The sequence below is a fragment of the Pempheris klunzingeri genome, chromosome 14, assembly GCF_042242105.1.
Source record: "Pempheris klunzingeri isolate RE-2024b chromosome 14, fPemKlu1.hap1, whole genome shotgun sequence".
Taxonomy (NCBI): Eukaryota; Metazoa; Chordata; class Actinopteri; order Acropomatiformes; family Pempheridae; genus Pempheris; species Pempheris klunzingeri.
Genome location: NC_092025.1, coordinates 20,390,354 through 20,415,210, shown reverse-complemented (window position 1 = coordinate 20,415,210; position 24,857 = coordinate 20,390,354). Strand labels below are relative to the sequence as shown.

The following is a 24,857-nucleotide window of genomic DNA, read 5'->3' as shown; positions in this document are numbered from 1 at the left end:
AAAACATTTATAGTCAGGAAATAGACATTTGAAGATGTCTATTCCGAACAACACCACATCAATTGACAGTGAAATAACTGTTAGTTGAAGCCTTTTCTAAGAAAAGATAATTGGATTTCTTTTGAGGGACGGGAAAGCAGAGTGACTGACACCAGTGAACCTCCTCCCGCTGGTTCAGATTGACAATGTACAAAAAGTCAAAGGAGCAACTGTGAACTTCATTAAATGACTTGGATATTAGGAACTGGGGCTTTTTTTTCCTTCCATTAATAATACCTTTTTTCCAACAGACACATTGTGACATTGTGGGAGAATAAGAGCAATAGCAGCAATTTGGGTACATGTGAAACACTTTTATTCGATTGTTTGCAGCCCTTCATTAAACGCAATGCCTGCTATTAGCTGCAAGCCAGATTTAAGAGCAAAATGTCAGCTCGTCCTCTTAAATAAATAACCTCCTGCAAGTTGCTGCTGAAAATGCTTGCAGGGAAATTGGTGCCATCTGTTTGGCTGCAGTGAATCTCCATCCATTTCTCAGCAAAATTACATAAATTTGTATCTGAGGAAGCCAAAAGGGACACTAAAAGTAAGTATTTTCAGGTCCTGTTCCCTATCGTTCCCTCATCCAGCAGTTGTACCCTCAATCTTGACTTTCTACTCCTTCGTCTGCCACTTCATTCCAGATCTTTCCCTCCTTTCCTCATCTCCTCTGCTATCTTCTTCCCTCCTCCCTCTATCTTTTCTTCCACCCTCACGAAGCTCTCTTAAATCTCACATTTGCTATCTTCCTGCTTTTTCATTTGCCCTTGTAGCCCCACACAGTCATCAGATATCAGTCTTAACAGTCTTCCTTCGTCCTCGCCTCCCTCTGCCTTCTCTCTCCATCTGTTTCCACTCACTTTGTCTCCTCTTCTGTTCTTTCTTCTTGGCTTTGCAGTAATTTCTCCTTAATAACCCTTGTGATTAAACCAAGGGAGGAGGAGGAGGAGGAGGATGAAGGTGCAAGTTGGACTTGATGTACAGCTGATGAGGGTCAGGGGTCTGACGTGCCTTGGGGGGCCTCATGCTTTTGTCTCACAACAGGACAGTGAGATTGCACATTATAGTGAAATATATTTAGTTCTCCTCCATCTCATTACAGCGGGTCAAAGAGAGCTGGAGGAGGATCTGGGTGGAACAGAGCAAAACAAGCCAATGGACACATTTAACAAGAGGGTGGATGAGGAGCCTGCAGCGCTAATGGATGATTAAAACCCTTTATTCTCAAAAGAGAACTCAACTTCACTCAAAATTGCCTCATTACTAAATGAAGACAGTGGGTTTCTGACAAGGTGAGATGTGTTTTGAATTAATATATTTTCTGATATATGGCGTTACAACTGTGGCTAATAGTCCGCCTGAGTTTTTAAAAATGTGATAATGATACAACCAGCCCGTCCTCAGTGGCTATTTTTTGAAGATAGTTTAAGTGACCAGTGTTTACATTGGTGACCCCTCGTGGCTACAGAACTCATGATGTAGTAAAAAGAGCAACAAAGTCTGCCTAGGGAGGGGACTGGGATGGATGCATGGGTTGGAAACAGGAAAGGATCTGTGTGTGTCCTCAATGTTGACTTATTTTAAGTCATTTAAGTTATCTTACTCACGGTGTCTAAAGCTAAACAAGCAGTTTTGGTGCATAAAACCTAAAAAAAACCCCACTGTAATCGTTTCACAACTTGAAATCACGTACATAATGTACCTGCTTGCTTATGGCTGGTGCCCATCAGTCCTCTAAAGGGCGCTGTGAACTCATGTACACACACTGAGTTGAGGGTTTATAGCTGAGATATGAACTTGTCAGTAATCTCTTGGACAAACAATGTAACGGAGACTGTTTTCAGATTATGCTAAATCAAATGTGGCATCTCTACACTAACAAAAAACAATTAAAATGCACATATAAATGTACAAAAGTACAAATTGCAGGTCTGATGTGCTTTGAGTCATTGTTTAAGATAAGTGGTATATGTGTGCCACTCCTTTATTGAAGCTGGTAGGTCATTACAATATTTACTTCCCTTTACTGACAGCACACTTTGTCCAAATGTGCCTATGTGGCCCCTCACAGTCCCCTCTAGTGTTTGTCCTGGGGCCAATGTCATTGTAATGGTGGCATCTGTTTGTTTGAATTTGTTCAAAGAAGGTGGAGCAAGACCATGTAAAGCCTTATTTATAAAACAGGCATATTTGAAATGTTTTAAATTCTGAAAGCTTAATATATTATATTCATGGTCATCATATTCATTATGTTCATGGTAATGACGGAACTTGTGCAACACTGATGCTCAGTGATGCATCTGAACAAGAGTGAACCTCTGTGGTACAGAGGTCTAAGATACACCAGGCTTTGGATACGCACACAATGCTTGTTAGTCATTGTTGGATAACTAAATAAACTTCTAAAAAGTCAATATAATCATCCAATACACATAAAAACATACTGATCATGATTACCCATCTATGTATGTTTATTATGTTTATTTGTTCTATTCATTCCATTTCATTGGCTACAAGCGCTTAGAAAATAATGACTGAGCAACACAAATATTTCACTGTTTCTCCGGAGAAAAACGGTGAATAGTGGCATGAAAAGAGAGACAGAGAGGAGCAGCTAGGAGTGAGGGCATGTGTGTTTGGGTGTTCACACTTCAGCCCATCTACGACTGCAGCAGCAGGCTGAGAACAGGAGGATGTGGGTCCACGCCAGCTGATGCCAGCTGATTCTTTCTGATTTGACCTTTTAATTCACTTAAATAGATATTGATTAGAATCCCAAAAATCAACTTTCTTTTGCTGTCTTCTTGTCGTCCCAGTTACATTTTCATTCAATTATCCCTTTCTTTTTCTTTTAATTTTTTCATTTATTTATCCTTCAGTTTCCCTTGACTCTTATCTGTTTCTCTCAATGAGTAATGGTGCACTGGAGCACAGGTGTAATGAGCAGACTGATATGGCTGTATCTCTCTCATGGTTGTGGTTGAAACTTATCCTTAATTAACTTGTCTGCGTGTGCAATTGTTTGACCCTGGCCTGGTTTTCAACCACAGAGCCATGATAAAAAAAGCTTTTTAACGCTGTATCTTAATGAACCCTAATGAACGTCTTTTGTTTCTCACTGCTGTTAAAACCAAGAAGTACTGTCTCATCCTAAAGACCCAATGACTCGATATCTGAGGAAACAAACATTTCGTGGCGCTCCACTAAACACTGTCATTGTTTTAAAGCCATTCACTTTTGTAATGATCGGGAGAAAAGGCCACTGGGCCAATGAGTGTAACATGACCTGAAATTCCTGATTACTAAATTGCCCTACAGCCTGGGGCTGTTGTTGGGGAGGGGTGGTTTCAGCCAGAAATCTGATGGGATGAATCTGAGATATGATGGTCTCCAAAATTGAGTTTTTTCCACAAAATCCTTAATTTTCCACCGTCAAAGTCATTTTAGTTTTGTCAGTCTGGTGTTTGTTTTAATATCATCACAATAAATATACAAATTAATTAATATAATAATACATATGATATACTGTAATAAATGAGGGACTACAGCACAGAATAGAGCGCCTTAATGCAACAACAACAAAACTGAACGTGGCCGGCACCCTGTCTGAATATTCTTTAATTTACTTTTTGTAAAATCCTCACTGTGTATCCCTCCCCTTCAATCAGTGCCTGCTATACATATAATGAGAGAGCCATATGGCAGACACAAACACAAATGAGGGCAGCACTCGGGCAAATGACAAGCAGCAGAGTATTTAGACAACAAACAAAAAAAGATCCACCCTAACAATTAAAACAAAATGTGGAGGTGGGATGACTTGTGTTTGTCGTGTTCATATTTGCTTTCCTGTGAGTGCATTAATCAGAATCTCTGCAGCTGTTCAGGTGGAGGTGAAGGAAGGAAGTTGAGGGCCTCAAACAGTTTCTCAACCTCGTGGGGGGACCAAAGGTGATTTATATGGTTTGATCTTTGAGACTAGAAGATGACTAACATCTTCTTAGATACCAACCATCTGTTCCACATAAACATGAAAACACCAGGGAAGAAGCTCACACACATGTATGCTGGCAATGATGCTGTTATCTACAATATAATGTGACAGTGGGAGAGTGTGCTCTGGTGTTGTGTATTTAAATACACACAGCTTAAGTGCTCTTTGGCGTACAGTCTCCAGGACTGTGGAACTGTACAGGAGGGATGAACATATGGAAGAAAAACTGGATTCCGTGTGCAAAGATGGTGCCACATTTATTCAAGGAAAGTTGCTGATTGGAGAAATCATTGCTTGGTGGGTTTCTGTGGCTTTCATGGATTTGGGTTCATACTTGGTTGACTTCCTGTTGTGACAGTGAGAAAAAATGTATTCAGCATTTGACAGCTGCTCGTTTTATATGGTTATGAATGACATTGCAATGCATAACATGGCCACTAAGCAGAAGAGCCCAGTGCTGTTCCTGGACAGCTTGGTTGAGTAGTATTATTCCAAAAGATGATAATGGTGGTGATGGATATCTGAAAGTGCTTTCAAATTGAGCGCACATTTTCACCTTACTTCATTTGTGAAAATTTGATTCCTGGACTGTTTATGCAGGCTGTTTATTCACCATCATGCACCAGCTGTGCAGATGTTAGCTTTAGCTAGGTAGTAGTATACACATGGTCTGTGTGCCTGTGCTGATGCCTCTTTGTTTCTATTTGCCACAAGCGCAGATAAACGTGCAGCCACTCGTGCCTTTGCATTGACAATATGACAGTATATGCATTGATGTTCCTATAGAATTATTTTTCCTTTCATTGTCACCTGTCTGCATAAACCAAAGACAGAATAACAAAAACATCTTATGATATCAGTCAATATTGTGCTATTCAATAGCACAGACAAACAGTCTACAATAAGGTCCATTCAAGAAGAATCATATAATACAGTACCCCTGTTATTTTCCTAGTTTCACTACTACTTTGCCACATAAGGAGATCTTAGATGACTGTGAAAGTCACCTTAGAGTTAATTCAGCCATCATTGATGAAAGAATGGCATCATGGCTGTCGGTTATGCTTCCATGCTAGATGTTATGACTACATTAGCACTAAGTGCTCCTGCCTTCTCTCTCACACAGATGGTCCATTACGTGTTGGGGGATGAAGACAAAGAGCACATTACACCCCTCTACTGCTTATAGGACGCAGACTGCCTGTCACTAACATATAACTGCCTTTGGAAAACAAACAATAGCAGCCGTAGTCTTTGCAAACTGCTTTGCCAGGGCTCTTGAAGGCATCTTATTTGTCAGGGACGGTGCCAGTTGTAGACACCCGGAGCGGAGGGGAGGGCAGAGTACCTTCCCTAAAACACACTTACAGTGTAATCTGGCTTTAAGAACGCTGGCACCTGGATTTATGTCTGCCATGAAACAAGTCTTCAAGAGATGTCCTTGAACCATGAAGCCAGCCAGGTGTGAGGGACACAAACACACGCATACAAAACTGTTACTAAACATACACGAAGGAGCAATTTGTCTTCTGTGGTTTCTAGAGACAGGTGTTCTCCCTCCCAGTGAACTGGGTACACCAACAAAGATAGTTCACTTCAAAATAGAGGTCTTTATGGGTCAACGCATTTGTGAGGAACCAAGACTTGACCTGGGACCTGAGTTGGAACAGGACCAGGATACACAGTGAGTAGGTTCTTTGCTCACAAGGTCTTATTGTTGGTGCAGGAGATGAAAATAGGAAATTATTTCTGGAAATTAGTCTCTGAAGCATACACAATGTTAATGTTTGTCTGACTTCACATTATTCTTAGCACATTATCATTATATTGCTGCGTTTTTTCCCCCCATGGCTGCTTGTAAATAGATGGCACATGATAATGTCATAACAATACGATTAATCATAATGCATTATAATAATACAATAGTGCTTTATATAGCACTAACAACAACAACGACGGCGGCGACGATGATAATGATGATAATAATAATAATAATAATAAAGAAAGAAGAGAAAGCAAAACCAGGTCTATTCAGGTGGATCTGGCTGTGCTCAGGTCTCCTTCAGACCAGGTTCCTCTTTTTTAAAACATCAATGAATGCATGTCATGTATGAAGAGGTTTTTCTCAGTTTTACTCCAAAACTGTAGGTTCCAGATGTACTTTCCCCAACTCAAATTGGGGACGACGCATTGTTCTTTCAGCCTCTTATTCCGAAATTCCAAGTGTTCAAAAATGGTCTGTTATGTCGAAAACAAACGGCCATCATTGCAGTTGTCGGTTCAGGGACTAGCAGCGCTGTCCATGGTGCTGAATCAGTGGAGAGTTTGACTTTATTAGCCTCTCTTTTTTCCTCACACCAAAAGACATTTCAAGCTATTTTACTGTTGCAGATAAGGCTACATTGCTGCATTGTTATTGTTGGTGGTTAAGTGTCTGTGGGGTTGGTGATACAATTTAGGACAAAACCATCCTTAGGTGCCAAATTAATCCAAAACAGACCAAAGAGTGACCTGAGTTAAGCGGCTAAATGTTCCATCAGGTTTCTGCAAAGTGTAAAATGTCAAGAGCTTCAGCTCACTGCTAGCAAATGATAGAATTTGTGTCCACTCAGTTTGCAACTCATTTTATTGGTGTGCTTGAAAACCAATGCAGTAGAGAAGAGCGGTTGTATCACACACGCATAACAAACACATGATCAGTAGTAGCAGCATTCGTTGGACTTTAATGGATTCTTCATCATCTCCTTAACGTGTTAAGCTGACAGAAATCCAATGGCCGCTTCACACACTAGCACATTTCCCATTCATTCTAGATAAAAACATGAAATGTAGGTTGCCTCTGTCCTTCCTGGAATAAATTGTCCATGTGACGTTCCCCTATGCAGTAACTCTGAAGTGTCTTTTATAGTCTTATTACGGCTTAACGGTGTCCACTCTGCAGGATGGAGAGCTGGAAATAACAGTCTGAGACTAAAGCTGTCAGGGTAGATATACAAGTGTGCCTGGGAGAGGTTTGATGGAACGTAAAGATGAACATCACCCCAGTAGTGTCATGTGAAGGCAGGTATTCCCACAAATGCTGTTAGTTGTGGTTTACCACAGTCAGATGTTTAATTCTGACCAGTTAAGAACAGTTAAGACTTGTCACTGTGCAGTGACAGGAACCCAATAATGTAATGTTTCCATAGACACTATATATGGTTGTCATTATTGGTACTGTTAGTTAGTAGCACTAATGGATATGGTGCAACTTCATAACAATAATTAAAAAAAAGCGAGCTCAGTCTTGACATACAAGCTTTTATTCCACAAAGAGCATACAATATGACCCTACAATAAATTAAACTTGAAATTTGCAGTCTCAAAGTTGCAACTCACAATTTGTTGTGGTTCTCCTGGTCTTAAGAAACCTTGTGCTTATCGGTTTTCAGGGCTGTTTATCGGTTTCAGCAGACATCATCATCATCATCTGCAGATTGGCGCTGCTGGAAAGAGTACTTTTTCATAAATGACAAAGAATTTTTTTTTTTTGTTCAAAAGTTAAAAACAATCTGTCTCCCTGAAGAAGTTCAGTATTTGATGCTCTTTGACTGCAACTGGAGACATCAAAGCCACTGCATTCCTACAACCTGATAATCAGAATGAATTGTAATTTTGTTTCACTTCATTGAGTCAGTCTGACATCGAGTTTGGAAACAGCCTTCTTTGAGCGCACCAGACAATTTGAATCACTTCACTCAAATCACAGAGATTCAGAGGACTAGAACTAGGTAAGCACATCTATACCTGCTGCAGGAGACGCATGTTAATGTCCTTCCAGCAGAACTTTACTTTAGTGCACTGACTACAATTTGCTTCTTCACTAGGCTTTTGTAAAAACTAGCTGTGCTACCACACGCATGCACTGATGCATACGTAACCAGGAATGTCGGCAAAAGTTGTTTTCAATTACTTGCAAAGCTCTGTACATATCGCTATTGATAACTATTGGTTGAGAAATTAAGCAAAGTAAGTGTCATTGCCAATAATTGAAAAAATATCCTAATGCCCCATTGGCCCAGGGAACAGTACACCCTGAGCTGAGGCTTCTAGGTGGACCTTCCTTCGTTAAGATTGGCAGGTTCTAATCGGAGCTGGTGCCATCAGAAAACTACAGCATGATAGAGCTTGTTAGGAGTAAGTCTGGGTACTGAAAATACTTTGTTTTAGTACAACGCAAATGTACTGCAAAACCTAACATCACATGCATGCTCAGATTCATCCTGTACTATTTCTTTAATGGAGCAATTTCTGGTCATTTTTGTAATTTTAGACTTCATTTTACTTGGGCAACATTCTTGTTTGACAGTTTGTCTTTAAACAACAGTTGAGGATTTTGGCCTCTTTTGTAAATTAACAACATTTTTGTCCAAAAAACATGCCGACTAAATGTTTCTCTAAGTGAGGTATTTGAAAAAAGTATCACTTTGGCATTGATAATTCACTCTGAGAACACATTGGCACTAGTAAAAAAAAATACCAAGCCCTAGTTAAGAGCAGCACACAGCCTGGGATTGGAAGGCTCAAGTCAGGACAAAAAAGGCCACTTTTCTCAGGGGGCTCAATTGGCTCTATTAAACATCCTGGGTTCAAAATTGTCCAGCGATCTTTGCAGCATGTTATTACGTACTGTTTTTGTCCCATCTTTCCTGCCCGACTTCACTGAAAAATCATCCAGGACATTAAAAGTCCTCACAGGCAGTTCTGAGAGAAAGGCACTCTCCCAAGGGCAAATATTTCAACAGAGGCTTCATAACTTCCGAGGCGACCCTGGAGCCAAAAAGGCTGATGCAAGGTTAGCTCCAGGCTACTGAGGGTCCACAGGGCAAAGACAGACGTAGAATAATACCAGTTCCCTCTGAGCAGCTGGGAGGAAAGCATCAAAACACAAACAGACTTGCCTCATTACAAAACAGTCGAGGAAGAGCAGGTCAGACCTCCCGGCTCGAACGTGCAGAGGGCAGCTGATCTCTGAGCCCTTGTCGGCCCTGACCCTGTGATCAAGAGTGTGTCTGGTGGAAGCGCTTTACTCACAGCGGCTGAAGGTCAGAGCTGTTTCAGTAATGATAGAGAATAAATCAGAGCCCGAAGGAAATAAAAGATGAGGTCAAACAATAATCCCAGAGTTCAACCATGAAGGAACAGAGAGAGACACTAAGTTTTGTTTGTTCGGTGATGTTTTCAAAACTTTCCAATTAATTTCCTGAGGGTTCCCTGTCTGGCTCCCTAAAGGATAGATGTTTTTTGCATGGAGTTCCTTTTAGATTTAGCTCTTGCAGGTCATGATCCAAATGATTGCATCAATTTAGGTTCTGGACTGCATCCATGATGTTCAGAGCCAGCGAACCCTACACATTAATGAGCAGAGCTTACAAATTATTTACCCTCACAGTTAACAAATTGGACCTGAAGCATGTTAATTTGCCTTCAGTTTTGTTACCAGTTGCTTCTGTAGACTATAGATGGAACAAGGTGGCAAAAAGGTAAAAATAAGGAATTTGAAACTTTGTTTTCCTTTTCAGTGTTAGAATATATAATGAGGGAGATCCTGGGTGTAGGACATATAAATAGTTGGAAACAACAATGAACAGCTTGACATGATTTGACCCTGTAACCGCAAACATGTAAATAAGCTGCAGTTATAGCGAGATCTTAGCTAAGAGCATCACACGGCCAGAGCTGGTTGACTTGCACGTCAAATTAAATGTCATTAAACTGTCAAATCAACAGTAAGTAAATCATTCTAATGTCCAATTTGTTTTCCTGCCTCTTTCTCTCCATAATATATCAGAAAAATGCAATAACTTTAAGTTTCATTTATGTTTTTATACATTTGCTATTTATTAGTTAAAATCAATTGACAATACAGTGTATGCAATATGTAGTTCTGCTCTTCAGACATGAACTACATTGTTTTATCCAAGTGGACTTCATGAACTGTCAAAAGATATTACTTGTTTAGCACAGCTTGACAGTAGCAGTGGAAAAAAGTGCAATACAATGTTCTGTTAGGTAGCCATAGCTGTCAGTGCTGCAATTTCTGTGCCACTTTCGTTAAACCAACAATGGAAAGTAAAGTGCAGGGGGAGGGAAAAAAAAGACTTACCCATTAATGTTATAATATAAACTACTTTTCACATTGTCAGTTTGAAAACATTTTTTGGACAGTTTCTGTATGAATTTAACAAAGACATCATTTTGACTTAGAGAAAGAGCTACTTAATTCAGCACCGTCATATTGAAACTTGACCTTTTGAAAAGGCAGAGTGTGTGTTACAGTAGTTTAAAAATATGATATGACAGGCTCTGGCAGATGGTTTATTGTACTTTATTTGTCAGTTGTTAAATACAAAATTGAGCAGATTTTGATATACATCATCTGTCTCATGTTTAAAGGTTCACTTGTGCATGTGTTGCTGTCTGTACTCTACTGCTGTACAGTTATAAAGGGGTACGTCTTCACTATGAAGCCTGTACGTACAATATCACAAATGGAACAAAGCCTGCAAGCTAGGTCAAGCCGTCAGCTCCAGTCTGCTGCCACAGCCCATGGCATCCTCCTCCTACTGCAACATATATCTGATGCATCGTTTCGGCTACAGTGGTGAGCAAAAGTGCCCTGCTCCCTCTTTCGCTGCCATGCTTGCTGCCACACTGCTCACCTGCTGTTCATATGGCATTTGAAAAGCCCCCCCACCACCCCAGAATCCACCTGTTGGCTCTGAGTCTACATCTCCCGTGGGGCAGTGTTATTATCTTCGCTCCCCACTCCCTGCTGTGCTGATCTTAGGTAATACTGAGGTCAGCATTTGACGACAAATGTCAGCACTGTGTATATTCTACATTCATATAATAATCCCCTAGCTAAAACTTCAAACTCAGTCAGAAACTGAGTATCGAGTGAGTATATAGTGAGAGCTCAATCTGTCTTTGTAATGTTAAACAGACTGTTTGAATTTGTAACCGATTTGTACATCAAATTAACAGAATAATGGTTTCTTATTTTCTGCAGCACTGAGCAATGAGATGGCCTACACAAGCATATCATAGTCAGGCCCAGGACTTCTGCAGCTGATTTAAAAGCAAAAAAAAACAAAACATCTGCATGAATGCAGAATGTCAAAGTGCAAGGAAAAGGTTGAAGTCTAGCCAAAAAAAGGGAGGCTTTGCTATCAGCTAAGTCTAACTAGGTGTTCTCTGCACTCCGTACGCCGTTTATAAAATCACACCATTTCAAAATGTGTTTTACCCTTTCACTCATTTCTCTCTCATATTCTCTCAAGCTTTAATTTTTTAATGTTTTTAGTCTCTTGTTCAGTTTGGAGTGCTACATTATACAAAGAGGCTGTTAAAGAATTACAAGTGTTGGCATTGTCTCATCCATCTGCCACACGAAGCTGTGACCCCACTCTGTGCAGATCATCCTCAGACTGGTCTCTGCAGGACTAGATGCAGATGTTGCCTCAGTCCCACATTTCACTGCATGCTGGCTAAACTGTGCCAGTGATTACGCAGAATGTCCTGGACTTTAGAGGGGGAGGATTCAAGGTTTGATTGAAACTTGTTTCATTCCAGAAGTCAAAAGAGAGTCTGTATAAGCACAAGTTAAAATATTAAATGTTTGTTTTGTGCATTAGTTGGTTAATAACCCTACAGAAATGCTTGACCTTTGTCATGGGTTTAGTATGAAGTATCATTTTGTGTGTAAGCATATGTGCACAGTGCAGTTTATTGAATCAAGCAAAATCACATATCATAGATTTACAGTACTGTGTCTTTTTAATTCATTTGATGACTGTGAATGATCATGTGGTTTAGAGTGGACTGTATGTTAAAAAAAGTCAAAAAAAAAAAAGTCAAATTCAAACTGATGACAAATACACAGGTGGAAAATGTTTTTTCATATTTGTTTGACATTTTGATGTACTTTATATTTCATATTTCAGCTCTATAAGTTCACAGTGAAGAATTGTAGTAGACAAAATCTCCTTTTATACTGCCTGTTCAAGGCGGGAATGTTTCGCTGTTATGTTGTCTCACCATTATACGTGACATGTACAAACACAGAACCGGGGGTGGCATGTTGTTACTCTGTTAAACCAGCTGTTGAGGTAGTAATCTGTGCAAAATGAGCCTTTTGATGGCATCTTATGTTAGCAACCCACGACCCAAGCATTTCTAAAGGGGCTAGCAGCAGTTAGCAGCCAACTCAAAGAAATGAGCAAATAACGTACAGCAATAAAAAATGTCTGAATTGGGGAGACAATCAGGTCGAGGAGCTCCTCACCCTCCGGGCAGAAGACAAGATCAACGACATGTTTTACATCACACTAGACACCGACACCGTTGTGTTACACGCCATGTCTCTTTTGCCTCTGTTGTTTGGTTCAATGTAGACGAGGAAAGTCGCCGTAATGACAGGCCGTCAGTATGGCATTATTGAGGGAGCTCTGTTTGAAAAGGGCTACTGATTGTGAGCTTTGAATGTAGGGATTATATGTCTAGATGAGTGAGATGGAAAGAAATTACAAGTACAAAATAACAGGGTTTGTTGCTTATTGATGTGCATCTCTTGACAACTGATGAATGCTTCAGAAAAATGTCTGTCCTTTAAACTTTCTAAAACATTTGAAATCTTGTCTTTGAGCTGTTTACAGCATGAGGCTTTGATGTGCTCTCTAAGTGAGTTGTCTATGAATTATTTTGATCTCTTAATGTGCAAAATCCTGTTGCTAAATGTCTTTCTAAAGGTTGTAAATGTGGCCAAATCTGACCATGGATTTATCATTGATCATGTTTTTCAAGAGCTGCCTGACTCTGATCTTAGACTGCCAGAGAGGATGAAGCTTTTGTAGTACAGCCTACGTATTAGAAAACAGACAAGAGAGAAAAATGAAAATATTTTTTTCACTGTGCTTTGCTGAAATCACTAAACCACTCTTTATTTGCCTCCGCAGAATATGAAAAGGGCAGGGTTCCATGGTGTGGAGTGGTTATTACTTAGTGAGTGCATCAAAGCTGATAACACATCTCATACGAAGGAACAAAGGCTGGAGACTCTCCTCCATTTAGCTTACTATCTCGCCGCACCTTCTTGTCCTCTTCTCACTTCCCTCTACAATTTGATTCTGGACTATTATCGGGGGCAACATTTATTTTGAACAAGCCTGGATTTCAGAGAGTCAATTGATCATAATTGCGGCTAATGAAATGTGTTAATCATAATTAAAAGAAAAAAGGAAAGAAAACGGGGCACTTAGAAACCCTGGATCAGTTTGGAGATACAAGTCCTCAATATGATGAACTCAGTGTGATGCTCTGGGTGTGTGTGCCTGTATGTGGGGGTGAAAAATGAAGAGCAAGCATGAAACATTCTTGATACACACAGAACAATAAAATGTGGAAAATTATATGCTTTCCAAATAAAGAGGGATTACTTGAGTCACACCCACAAAAGTGTTTCAGATGTGTGAACGCATTTACCTTCTACTTTGACAACCCCGGTCTCATTTGCTGTTCAGGCCAATTGGTTTATTACCTTATTAGCTAGCCCATCAGACTGCACGAGTCTGGAAAAATCCCTGCTGTGGTAAATCAACCATGTCTTTGAATTACATTCATATACAACTAATTTGCACTGGCTAATATGGTTTGGAGGAAACATAATGTCCATATTGAATGTTACTACACCATTTACTTATGCAGGTCTGGCAACTCAGGGCTGATTGTTTGGGAAATGCAAAGCCCTTGATTAAGGAAAGACTGTGGTCTTGGTTAAATAATCAAAATGTCAAAGCTGATTGGAAGGATGATATGTAGGCTAATGATAGTTGGAAGCAGGAAAAAGCTGATGTCATTCCCTGCCACAGCACCACAAAACACAGGGTTTGCCAATCAACAACCATTAATACATAGAATAAAGTATATAAAAAATGATAATATCTTTGTAGGAGTAGTTTGAGTCTTTGGCCAAAGAAAAACCAAGTGGTTCCCTACAAATAAACAAGCTTAGTGAAGATCCAATAACGGCAGATTTACACCCATAATCCGGCCAATGTGCTGCAGTCGGCTCTCGTGATGGACGGCCTGTGAGCCTGACGGTTTGCTAGTGGATTTATGGAGTCGAGGTTGAAGTTGTTGGAGGGTAAAATGACAAACTATGGACTTTTTGGTGGGTTGACTGAGGTTAGCAAGCTAGACTGTACCTCTCTCCATGCAAAATGGTGATGTATATCACAATCATCTGACACTACACAACATGAAGGCATGCATCATAACTAAGGCAGATTACTGGCAACGCCAGTAGTGTGCGAATGGTGATGCTAAGATTCAACATGAGTTATCAGAGTCAGAATGGAAAATTGCCACATGGTACCCAAATTAGCTTGAGCAAGCAACTTTTGAAAGATAAACATTTGCAAGTGATAAAATGTAGCTGCGTTCATTTAGACAAATTTTAGTAAAAAAAAATCATATCAGTCTGCGTTCTTCCTGCTGGTTCTCTCCAAAGCAGAGATGTTAACATGATTCTGATCCTGAGCACCAAGGTGACTTCTGTATTTCTCACTGGGCACTCTGCCTGTAAAAGTTTAAATACCTCTGGCCTTGACCACTCTTTGCTATAAGCTGTATACTGTATTTATCAGCACAGTTGGTTGCTCTGCAGTTTCCTCCTGAGCTCTGAGGGGAAAACAGCATGACCACATCGCATGAGTGAACACTGCTTATTTTGGAACTGGAGTTTGATTCGAGGCGGCTCTGAGTGGGTGCAGGTCACAGGAAAATATGTTGAGGGGATATCAACTGACCCAGTGACTTATAAACCTCGGCCACAGTACTGTACCATGCTACTGCCCCTCAGGGTTTTATTCAACTCACATCAATGGGAGAGTTTACTAGTAGTGTCTTACTACCTATGAGTATTGTTATGATGTAAGAAACTGACACTGCATCCAGAAGAAACATTCAATATAGTCAATAAAGACATTCCTTTAAGTTATGATGTTGAACTAGTGATGAACCCATTTTTAGAAACAAGGAGGAGCTGATTTTGCTAACTCAGTGCCTATGAGCAATGTTGTTTGAAAAGACCATATTGAATGTGACAATTTGGTAATTATTTGTGCATTACAGCTCTTTTGCGCATTCTTCCATGTAACAAACCTATCTGCTGCCAAAATGGACTGAAACAAACCATAAAAAGTATATTAATGATGATTTGACCCAGCCTATCATCACATCCCCCTGTTTGTGTTCTCATTTACTGTCTGTCTGCTGGGAGCCAGTCATTGTGTTTGACTGGACTGTAAATAGCTGTAGAAGCCATAATGAAGCTAATGATAGCAGTATCATGGATTTCCAATGACCTCAGTTGGGCCAATTAAAGTTATATGCAGGGTATAATTATGTATTTTATTGGTAGGGAAGGAAGGATGGGCTTGGTAATGACATGTGGCAGCTTTATAAGCCTCTGCAGCCCCTTCATACGTCAAAGGGACAAGAGAACAGACAGCAGTTGAGTAAGAGGTGTTTTTGTAGGTTTGGTTAGCTTCACGTGACTTTAATGACTTAGTTAATGTTTGATGAGAACTGTCATGATTAAAAGATATCAAACATCCACAAGTGATCAGCATTCACACTGCAATGTCCTGATATCCAGAAACATCAACGACAATGTTAATCAACCACTGTATTTGTTCTTTTTTTTCATATTTTGATTATAAAGGTACATTTCAATTATATACAATATATTTGAATCCTCTATCCTCCAGTATCCTCTTATCTTTTCGTGTGTCTGTATTTGTCTACATTTAAGGTAGGTGTCTCTCTGTCCAAAACAGTGCAAGACCTCAGTCCTAGGAACAGTTACAATACTCGTAGGAACAGCAAAAATACTGCACAGAACCCTCAAACTCCCAGGTCCCTGGTAGATCTGGTCCAAACTATAACAACTGTTGGATGGTCGGCGATGATGACAATTTTGTTTAGACATTTATAGTTTCATTGTCCCTGAAAGATGAATCCAAATGACTTTGGTGATGCCCTAATCTAGTGCCACAATGAGGCTGACATTTGTTTTCAGTGCCATATCTCAACAACAATAGAATGGACTGCCAGGAAATATGGTATAAACACATAGCTTTTTATCCAACACCATTGTTAGGTCCAGTTTCAAAATTTCCTAAAACTAATGACGTTGCCATCATTCTCAGCTGTACTTTGACTTTGGTGCTAATTGGCACGTCTTAGCTTGCTAGCATGCAAAACTAATACAGTGAAAAAGGCATTTGATAAAAAGTATTGTTGCTAAATATTAGCATTGTCATTGTTTGCATGTTAACATGCTGTAATTGGTATTCAGCTCAAAGCAGCCAAAGCTGCCAAAGCACAAGCCTAAGGAGCTGCTAACGTGGCTGTAGGCTATTAGTCTAGTTTGGTTTTCTTTCAGTTTTAAAATTCCATTTTCTGATGAGAAGAGGGGGGGGGGGGGGGTTATACACTGTTGCCCATAAAGTTGGAATAAAATGTTTTTTCCCTCTTCTCATGAAATGATTGTGACAATGTGATTTATTCTTGTTAAATAAAGTTTATATCTTTAACTTAACTTAACTTTATCTTTAACTCTTCCAAACATATCACAGTGAAACTTAAACCACAATTAACCTTTGCAAACTGTGTATTCAGGCTTTAACAATATTGGGGGTATTGAACAATTATTCCAACTTTATGGGCAACAGCGTATATACATAAACACACACACACACACACACACTCACTCACTCAGGTGCTATAGAAGTTTCAGTACAACAGAAGCCTTTCAGGAACTCAAAGGGCCGTCTCTGTCTGCTGGGGCAGTGGTTGCCAAGGTGGTTGATTAGCCTCTTGTAGCCCTGAGCAGCCTCATCAAACGGCTGTGGAGATAAATGGAGTAATTGCCAAATCATTGGGGCTCTCTCCCTCTATGCTTCTGCTCTGACTGCCTCCCTACACCTGTTCCCAATGGCTCTTTAGTGTTGTCACCACAACTGACAGACATGCTGTGAAGGACTGCCTTTCACACTGGCTTCTTTTGTCCTTTGTCTTACAGGTTCAGGACACAACCTGTATGCATGACTTGTAGGATTTGTTCTTGGATTGCATTAATTTAAAGAGGAGTTAAAACAGATACACCTACAGTCAGTGTAGAATTCAGTCAAATGTCAAATGGCTGAACATGAGACATCGTTATTTCAGAGTATACCACAGTACGTATGTGTTAAACCTAAGTACAACCTAGAACAAAATCTGATGTGCAAAATGTCAATCTCCAAATAAACCCTGTAAGGCAATGCCAAAGGCCAAATTACATTTTTTGTCATTTAATTTGGAGGACTGGTTGGAAGGAACATTATAGCTAACACATGCAGGTGTCAGCTTTGCCACAAAAAGGGGCAATAAAAAACTGGTACTGAAAAACAAAACATTTTCTATAATTGGTCAAAACAGGTAGGGAAAGAAATGCTTCAGAAATAAACAGAATCATCTTCCGGTATAAATGACCTCATTCTGTGTGATAATGACGAGCACTTGATTGTCCCAAATAATCTAAAACAGCAATGTTTCATTGTCAAAAGTAAGACATCTTAACCATAAGCAACTGTTATTATAATCTGGATATTCATGATTCCCAGAAGATGAGTCATTTTGATAACCTCCCTGGCCTCTCATCTAGCACTCCTGTCAAAATTTCCCGTTGTCAAACACTTGGTTCCATGACAGGTTGAGTCAAATCTACTGGACAGATTTCCATTAAATCTTCATAGGATAGTCATGACTCCTAGAGCATGAATTCCTAAGATTTTGGTGATGCCTTTCCGGTTTTACATATCTTGCACAACCCATGAACACCAGGATGGACAATCACTCCCCAGAGGATTAACTCTTTCAAAATTGAGCTTTGCTTTGGTCCCATACTCAGATAAAGTTACACATTAAGGAAATGAATAATTGGTTGTCTTTTGCATTAATAGTTGTTCAGTCCTGTGAGTCCAGTTGAAAGATGCCCTCTAGTTCTCTTTGTCTGTAGAGACTTGATGACATCCAAGAAATTTCAAAAAAAAATTTTTTGTTTTGTTCCAGACCTATATTCCAGTTTCAAGTTGGAAATCAAAGAGGACCCACAAGTGCACCAGTCAATGTCACGCAACAGTGATCACAGAAGCTGGGTTGGTAAACATAAGCTTGCCGTGTTTACTGATGTCAGGATTTGTGGATATTTGAGCTCGATACTGAGTTTGAATAGGCAGCAAGGGGTGAATATTTGAACAGTTTTGACTTTGAAATAAACACTGCATCAAAAACAACTCTCTCCGATTAAAAACCTCAAAACACTATACCTGTCCTTACTCGTCCCTCCATCCCCACCCTCCATCTGTGTCTCCCTATGTTAAAAGGAGCACTTTACTGAGGTAGGTGACAGTAATGAACTCTGACTCAGTGAGACTGGAAAGGATGTAAATGAATGTAGATGAGGATGAAGAGTAATTGCTCACAGAGAGGGCTCTGAAGGGTGTGTGTCAGAGAGAGAAAGTCAGAGGGAGGGGGGGAGAGGGGGAGGGAGAGAGAGAGAGAGAGAGAGTGCACCCATGGGAGCTCTTAAGTGGAAATGTGCAGCCCAGTCAAGAGGGAGAAACTTCAAATATCTGTTTATCTATTAATGGAATTAAAGGGATGGATTGATGAACGGGTGGGCGGATGGATGAGTGATGGTGAATGATGGCAGATGGAAGTATAATGGTGGATGATGTTAGAGAGGAAACAGGAACAGGAGTAAGAAAAGATGCATTTAAGCAGGAAGGATGAAAGGAAGAAATGACAGACAAGAATTAGAGAGGGAGAGAAGAAAAAGGATGTCACAAAATGATTTTTTCTAAAAACTAAAAAGGAAATTAACTGTGAATCAAAGACATCCCTTCAGAAAAAAAAGTGTTAGTTGGCTAGTGCTTAACATCTAGTGAATTCTGTGATATTTGATATCCTAATTATTCTCACTGCAAGTTATTTCAGTTCCCTACTAATTATCCTGCTGAATCGGAGAATGTATAAAATACAACAATTAAGCGATGATTAAATTTGTCCTTGTGCAGCTGATTTCTTTAAACCTAATTAATGCAGTCTGACAAGAAAATTCATTTATGGTACATCTATTTCTCGTGATTGGAAGCCATGTTCTCTGCATGAATTTATATTTCCCCATCAGACTTTGCATTGAACATCCAGCATGACATTCTCCTTCTCTGGTGCTGCTTCCATTGTATGCAGATGCTTTGTTTGTGCTTGTATCCATGTTTTCATAGTGAACTAATTTTGCCTTCACGATCGTCTCTCACAGGAAGTCATCCGTCTCCATGGCGTCACTGAGAAGCTGACTGGCCGCTGCAGTCACAACAGCTTTGTCACACTTATCTCCTGTCCTAAGCACAAAATTAATTTGTCTAAGGACTCCATGCCACTTTCTACCCGAGCCCTGTCTGCAAACATGAGATCTCCACCATCACTCTCTTCACCGAGCTTAAAAAAACTTCCTCATCCTCTCTTGCTAGTTGTCATCTTACTCCTCTCATACACGACTACTACCAGCATAGATCTGAGCCCTGCTCTCCTCTCTGCTGACTGCTTATAATGCTAATATAAGCATTACATTATTCTACTTTGCATGTATTTTATGTCAGTTTGACACATCACATCAGCTCAGTTACAGACATGTAGTGTGTGTGTGTGTGTGTGTGTGTGTGTGTGTGTGTGTGTGTGTGTGTGTGTGGGTGTGTGTGGTATGTACGTTTCAAGTTTCGAGTACGTGAGGTGACAAGTAGCAGTTGGCTTAACGAACAATTATGAGCCATAAATAAATGATACTTCCACTCCAGAAAAGATTAAGGTAAAAAAATGTTCTTTCCATATGCTTAAAAACCTAAAGGTAAGCTTAACAATGAGAAGCAGCTTAAACTCCTTAATGCCAATATCAAAACCAACCACACCTAAACGAGAACCAAAGTCAGAGCAACAAATATCTGCGCACCTTCACAGAAACAAATATGGTCTGTAAAATAAAATGTCCTCTGTTAGATCACCGTCAACAGATGTAATTGAACATCTGCATTCAATGCATTGAATTCACACTTTGGATCCAACAACAGCGGCTGTACACGTCTGCTGGTCACTCACCCATCACTCTGAGCCTCTCGGCGCCCACCACCACCTCCTGCTCGTCAGCGGAGAAGAGGAGCTTTCCAGAGGTGGATTTGACTTCAAACATCTTGCCTCGTGCCTTAAATCCACTGGATCCTAAACCGAGCACACAGAAAGGAGAGGAGACATCAAAGAGGGCTGACAGGAGCTGATTTCTTACTGAATTACCTCATATATTTGAACATTTAAAATGCATCCAAGTGGAGGACATTCCTGCAATCCTGCAGGACTTGCTGACTTAGACAAAAAAATACTCTGAGTCTTCCACTTTGGATCCAAACCTTGTTATACTTATTTAATCAATTTGGGTTTAATTCATTAAACTGATGAATTCTAAGCAACCACATGATCTAGTTTAAGTGCCATTACAGCCAAATAGGACCATAATATTTTGCCAGACAGTATCATCATCTGAATAAACTATTATGACTTCAAGGATGATTAAACACAGGCAAGCCACCAAGTGTGATGTTGTATTGTACTAAGGTGCAGCGTGTCATCACCATTTGGTCAGAAATACAACAAATTCTACACTCTCTACACACAGAGGGGCAGCAAACTGTGCAAACACAGCACTGACACACCGTCCCGTCATTGTTATTATAACATTGAGCAGGAAAGTTGTTGCATATTTACACATACAGCAGAAACAAAAAATATTATCATTCAATTGGAGCCATGTTAAGCTGCCTGCTGGGAGTGAAAAAAACAATAATAAGAGCAGTAAGAGTGAACAAAAACAGTGAAGTTAAAGCCCTAAACCCTAAACCAGTGACATTGTGGCAATGTGATATGCACTGTAACTTTTATTAAGAGCAAAACACATATAAGTACACTAGATCATTATGTATCTCAAAACTGAGTGCACGTTCAGTATATGGACTTCTTTTGGAAAGCAGGATGTGCGGGTTCAGCTCTGGCAAAACTGTGCGCTGCTTTGGAAACATCAGCACAATGAGTGTTTGTGAGCCGCACTGATTTCTTCTCTCGAAACTTTAGACTTCAGTAATTAAAGACTGACGGCATCCAAACGGTTGTCAGTCAACACCTCTGAATGTAGAGACTAAAACAATGAAAGGAATTGAATAAAGAAGCAAAAAGCGAAAAAGGTTTCCACCTCGTCACGAGTGTTAAAAAAAAAACCCCACATCTCACTGAAAGTGTGCAGGAAACTTGAGAACGTAGCCATTCTCAAGCTGCTAAAACTGTGACTGGTGTCACGACAAACAAGAACCAGAAAATGCAACTAAAATTGCTTTGTCTCATGTGCAGCAGAAAGCACTCTGCGTCGGGGATGACTGATTGACACGCGCGCAATTGATTCTGCCACTCTCCATCTGGGATGTGAAGTTCCTCCCCAAACACGAACACCGCTTAGTCATCCAAGAGAAACACACGAGCAGACTCCGTTTTCCTCCTCCTCAGACCCAGAAGGCAAATGTCAACGGACCTTTTAACGTGAAAGACACTTCCTGTGCATGTTTACACAAAGTGATTTCCATTCACCGAATACTGCCAACTCTATTAGAGTGTGACAGGTGGAGAATGAAGGAATGTAAAGAAGAAAGTGCGATCACAGAGTAATGGTGGAGCGAATGAGGCCTCTGCTGGCACCGTTTAGGGGAACAGAGGAAGAATTTATAATGTCCTGATGTTTAATACTTAAAAAGTGAGGCAATGACTCTTGACAGTTAGAGCTGTGGGTCCTAACTTGAGAGTCTGAACCTCCCAAAAGGTCCCGAGATAATCTTAAGGTGCAAAATGAGTAAAATGATGAGGAAATAACTTACAATATCTTCTTTTTCTCTGATGTCTCTCTAATCTTTGTGCTACTGGGAAATACTTGATAGTTTTAGCTTGTCACATGAAACAATCTGCAAAGAGAAAATCACTATCTATCCCATAAACCCTACAAAGCCTCACTCTGCTTTAACAAAACATTTATTCCAAGTGGCAATATGAAAAACATAAAACAAATGTGACATTAAGCCAAAGACGACTTAAGAAATGAGCAAGTCATTTGGTGGGAAAAAAAAATCTCTTCTTTGACTCTGCATCTCCTACATCTGTTGCAGCTGATGTCGTCAGTCTCGTGTTTTTTCATGTTTCATATCAAAAGAAAAACATTAACAAAACTACATGAAAGCAGGTTGTGTTCTTCTTGTTGCATCGTACCTGTTACAAGTTGTGTGAGCAGCTGGTTGTTGCTGTTGACGATATTGACGGACACATTTCTGGACGACTGCAGGAACAGCGGGCGGCCCTGTGAAGGGAGCAACAAGCAACAACATTTAGCTTGTAGTGTGTCGCTTGTTAAACTGTTTCTGATGAAAAAGAGAAATAAAATCACCTACTGAAGACAAAACATCAGCATGTTAGCATTGTCAGTGTGATCTTGTTCGCATGCTGAAGTTAGCATTCAGCTCAAATCATTGTCTTCTATCGTTGTCTTCTAACGGTTCCACCCTGAGTGTCCTGTCTACAGCTTCAGATGGACCACCTGACAGGCACACACCTGTGCGACTGGGCGCTGGGATTATATAGACTGAGCCAGCTGTAATACTACAACAGCACAAGCGCAAATACACACACAGATGCATGCACACAAACGTATACACACCATGAGTGTCCGAGCACAGAGACTTCAGCCTCCTGCTCTGTTTGATAACTTCTATTTCCCAGGGTGCCTCGCATCTCTGTAATGCTGATCACGTCGGACACTCTGCTCTTTCTGTGCCCAACTAATCTTCATGCCTCAGTCAACTTCTTAATTAGAGATAACGGCCTGACCATTGTGCTGCGCTCGCAGCTGAGGAGGGGATATGCCTTGTGTGTATATTACTGATAACATTATGGCTCTTGCAGAACTTATTGAAGTTCCCACAGTAAATACAGCAAATGCATGATATGCAAGCAAGAGGTTATTACAACAACACTGTGGTGAGAACTGAATCTAGACTAGCAGTTTGAAAATAGTTGGTACAATAGGAGGCGTTGCACTGCTGATAATTAACTGTGTGGAGTCATTTGAGCATATCAGGTTTGACAAATGCAATCCGTCTTTTTGAAGGTACTCAGGCCAAAGGATGTGTGTGTGTGACTATATCTTGCAAAAAGACAAAAAAAATAAGAATAAAAAAAATCTGGTGCTGTGACAACAAAATTATTTCTGTTTTGCTTATTTCTAACAATAATTATCTACATATATATATATATATATATATATATATATATATATATATATATATATATACATACATACATACGAAAAACTGTTACTTCATCAGTTGCTTATATACCATGTTCAAACAATGCCTGCAATTCTCAAAATCATTTAACTAATCCCTGCATGGCTCTTGAGTAGAATGATTTCTGTAAAGTTAAGGTGACTCTCACAATTCTCAAAATTACAGAGAAGTTTCCTTTTTAAATTTTTAAATGTTGCTGGGTAAAAGAACATTTTTGGTTTTAAATGCATTTCAAGCACACTTTGTTTCTCACTAGTCCACAACAACAAACTGGGATCCAACTAAAACTTCCTAAAAAACCACGGTGAGGTAGTTCTCTGACTAACTGTACTTTTGTGCCCGAAATCAAAAATGAGTGCAACTGTACGGGGACTGAGAGGCTGAACACAAGACACAACTAGACAGGAGAACTGACTGTGCGCTCCGACAAAGTCTGTAGAAGCTAAGCACAGCTGTAGGCAATGACAGCTATCTAGTGAGCAATGCCTCCTCAGCACACTGGCGCACAAATAACAAGCAGACTCTTTTCAAACAAACTTTGCTTATTTATAAAAATGACTACTGTAAAACCAACATGTTATACTAAAACCACTGAATTGGTTGATTTCCAGTGCCTCCCCAGAATGGCATATGAGTGCTCTCTAGGATGGACAACAATGCAGCACACAAGAAGCAGAAAAGGACAGCTTCTCAGGGACCAATATCAGTCACTGCATTGCATTAATTCAGTCATCCATCCACTCTTTTATTCATCCATCCACCTTTACTGGCACCTTTCAACGGCAAAGAGTGGTGGTTCGGCCACAGCCTGCTTCTCTTCCTCTTCGTGAAGGTGTTCTCTGCCTGGTAACTGCCAATTAGCAACAGTAACACTGTGAGGTAACCTTGATGACACCTGGATATTATTTGTTCTCGTTATGAATGCGTCTGCCAAGTTGCACAATGTATACAAAAGGTATCTTCATAATGTTCACTGTCAGTGTTCCTAATCTGTATTCCTACAGTTAAATAGAAGCAAGAGACAGGACAAGTTTACTTTAACTCTATTAAACCACAGTCTCTCCCTGAAGCACTTTGTACGTCAGCCATGAACAATGAATATCTCCCTACAACCTCCACACGGTACAAAAATGAAGCACTTCCCTTGTGGACAACAATATGCAAGAGAACATTATCATCATCAAACATTATTCATCAAAACATAATTATAATTAGCAATAAGTAATTATGTATAACATCTATTTCTACAAGCCAGGGTTTGCCATTCATTTTCTCATTTTGTCGAATTGTATCCTCGACTCACAATTCAT

At 40.0% G+C, this 24,857-nt stretch overlaps 1 protein-coding gene across 1 annotated transcript in view; it reads right to left on the bottom strand.

The window, feature by feature from the left end:
* Window positions 1-24,857, bottom strand: part of sgcd (sarcoglycan, delta (dystrophin-associated glycoprotein)) — a 122,015-nt gene that overhangs the window by 38,539 nt on the left and 58,619 nt on the right. The window contains exons 4-5 of the mRNA XM_070843766.1: window positions 22,475-22,562; window positions 20,276-20,395 (exon numbers count right to left, since the gene is read on the bottom strand). Of these exons, the coding sequence (XP_070699867.1) occupies window positions 20,276-20,395; window positions 22,475-22,562 (208 nt within the window). The remainder of the gene's footprint in view (window positions 1-20,275; window positions 20,396-22,474; window positions 22,563-24,857) is intronic.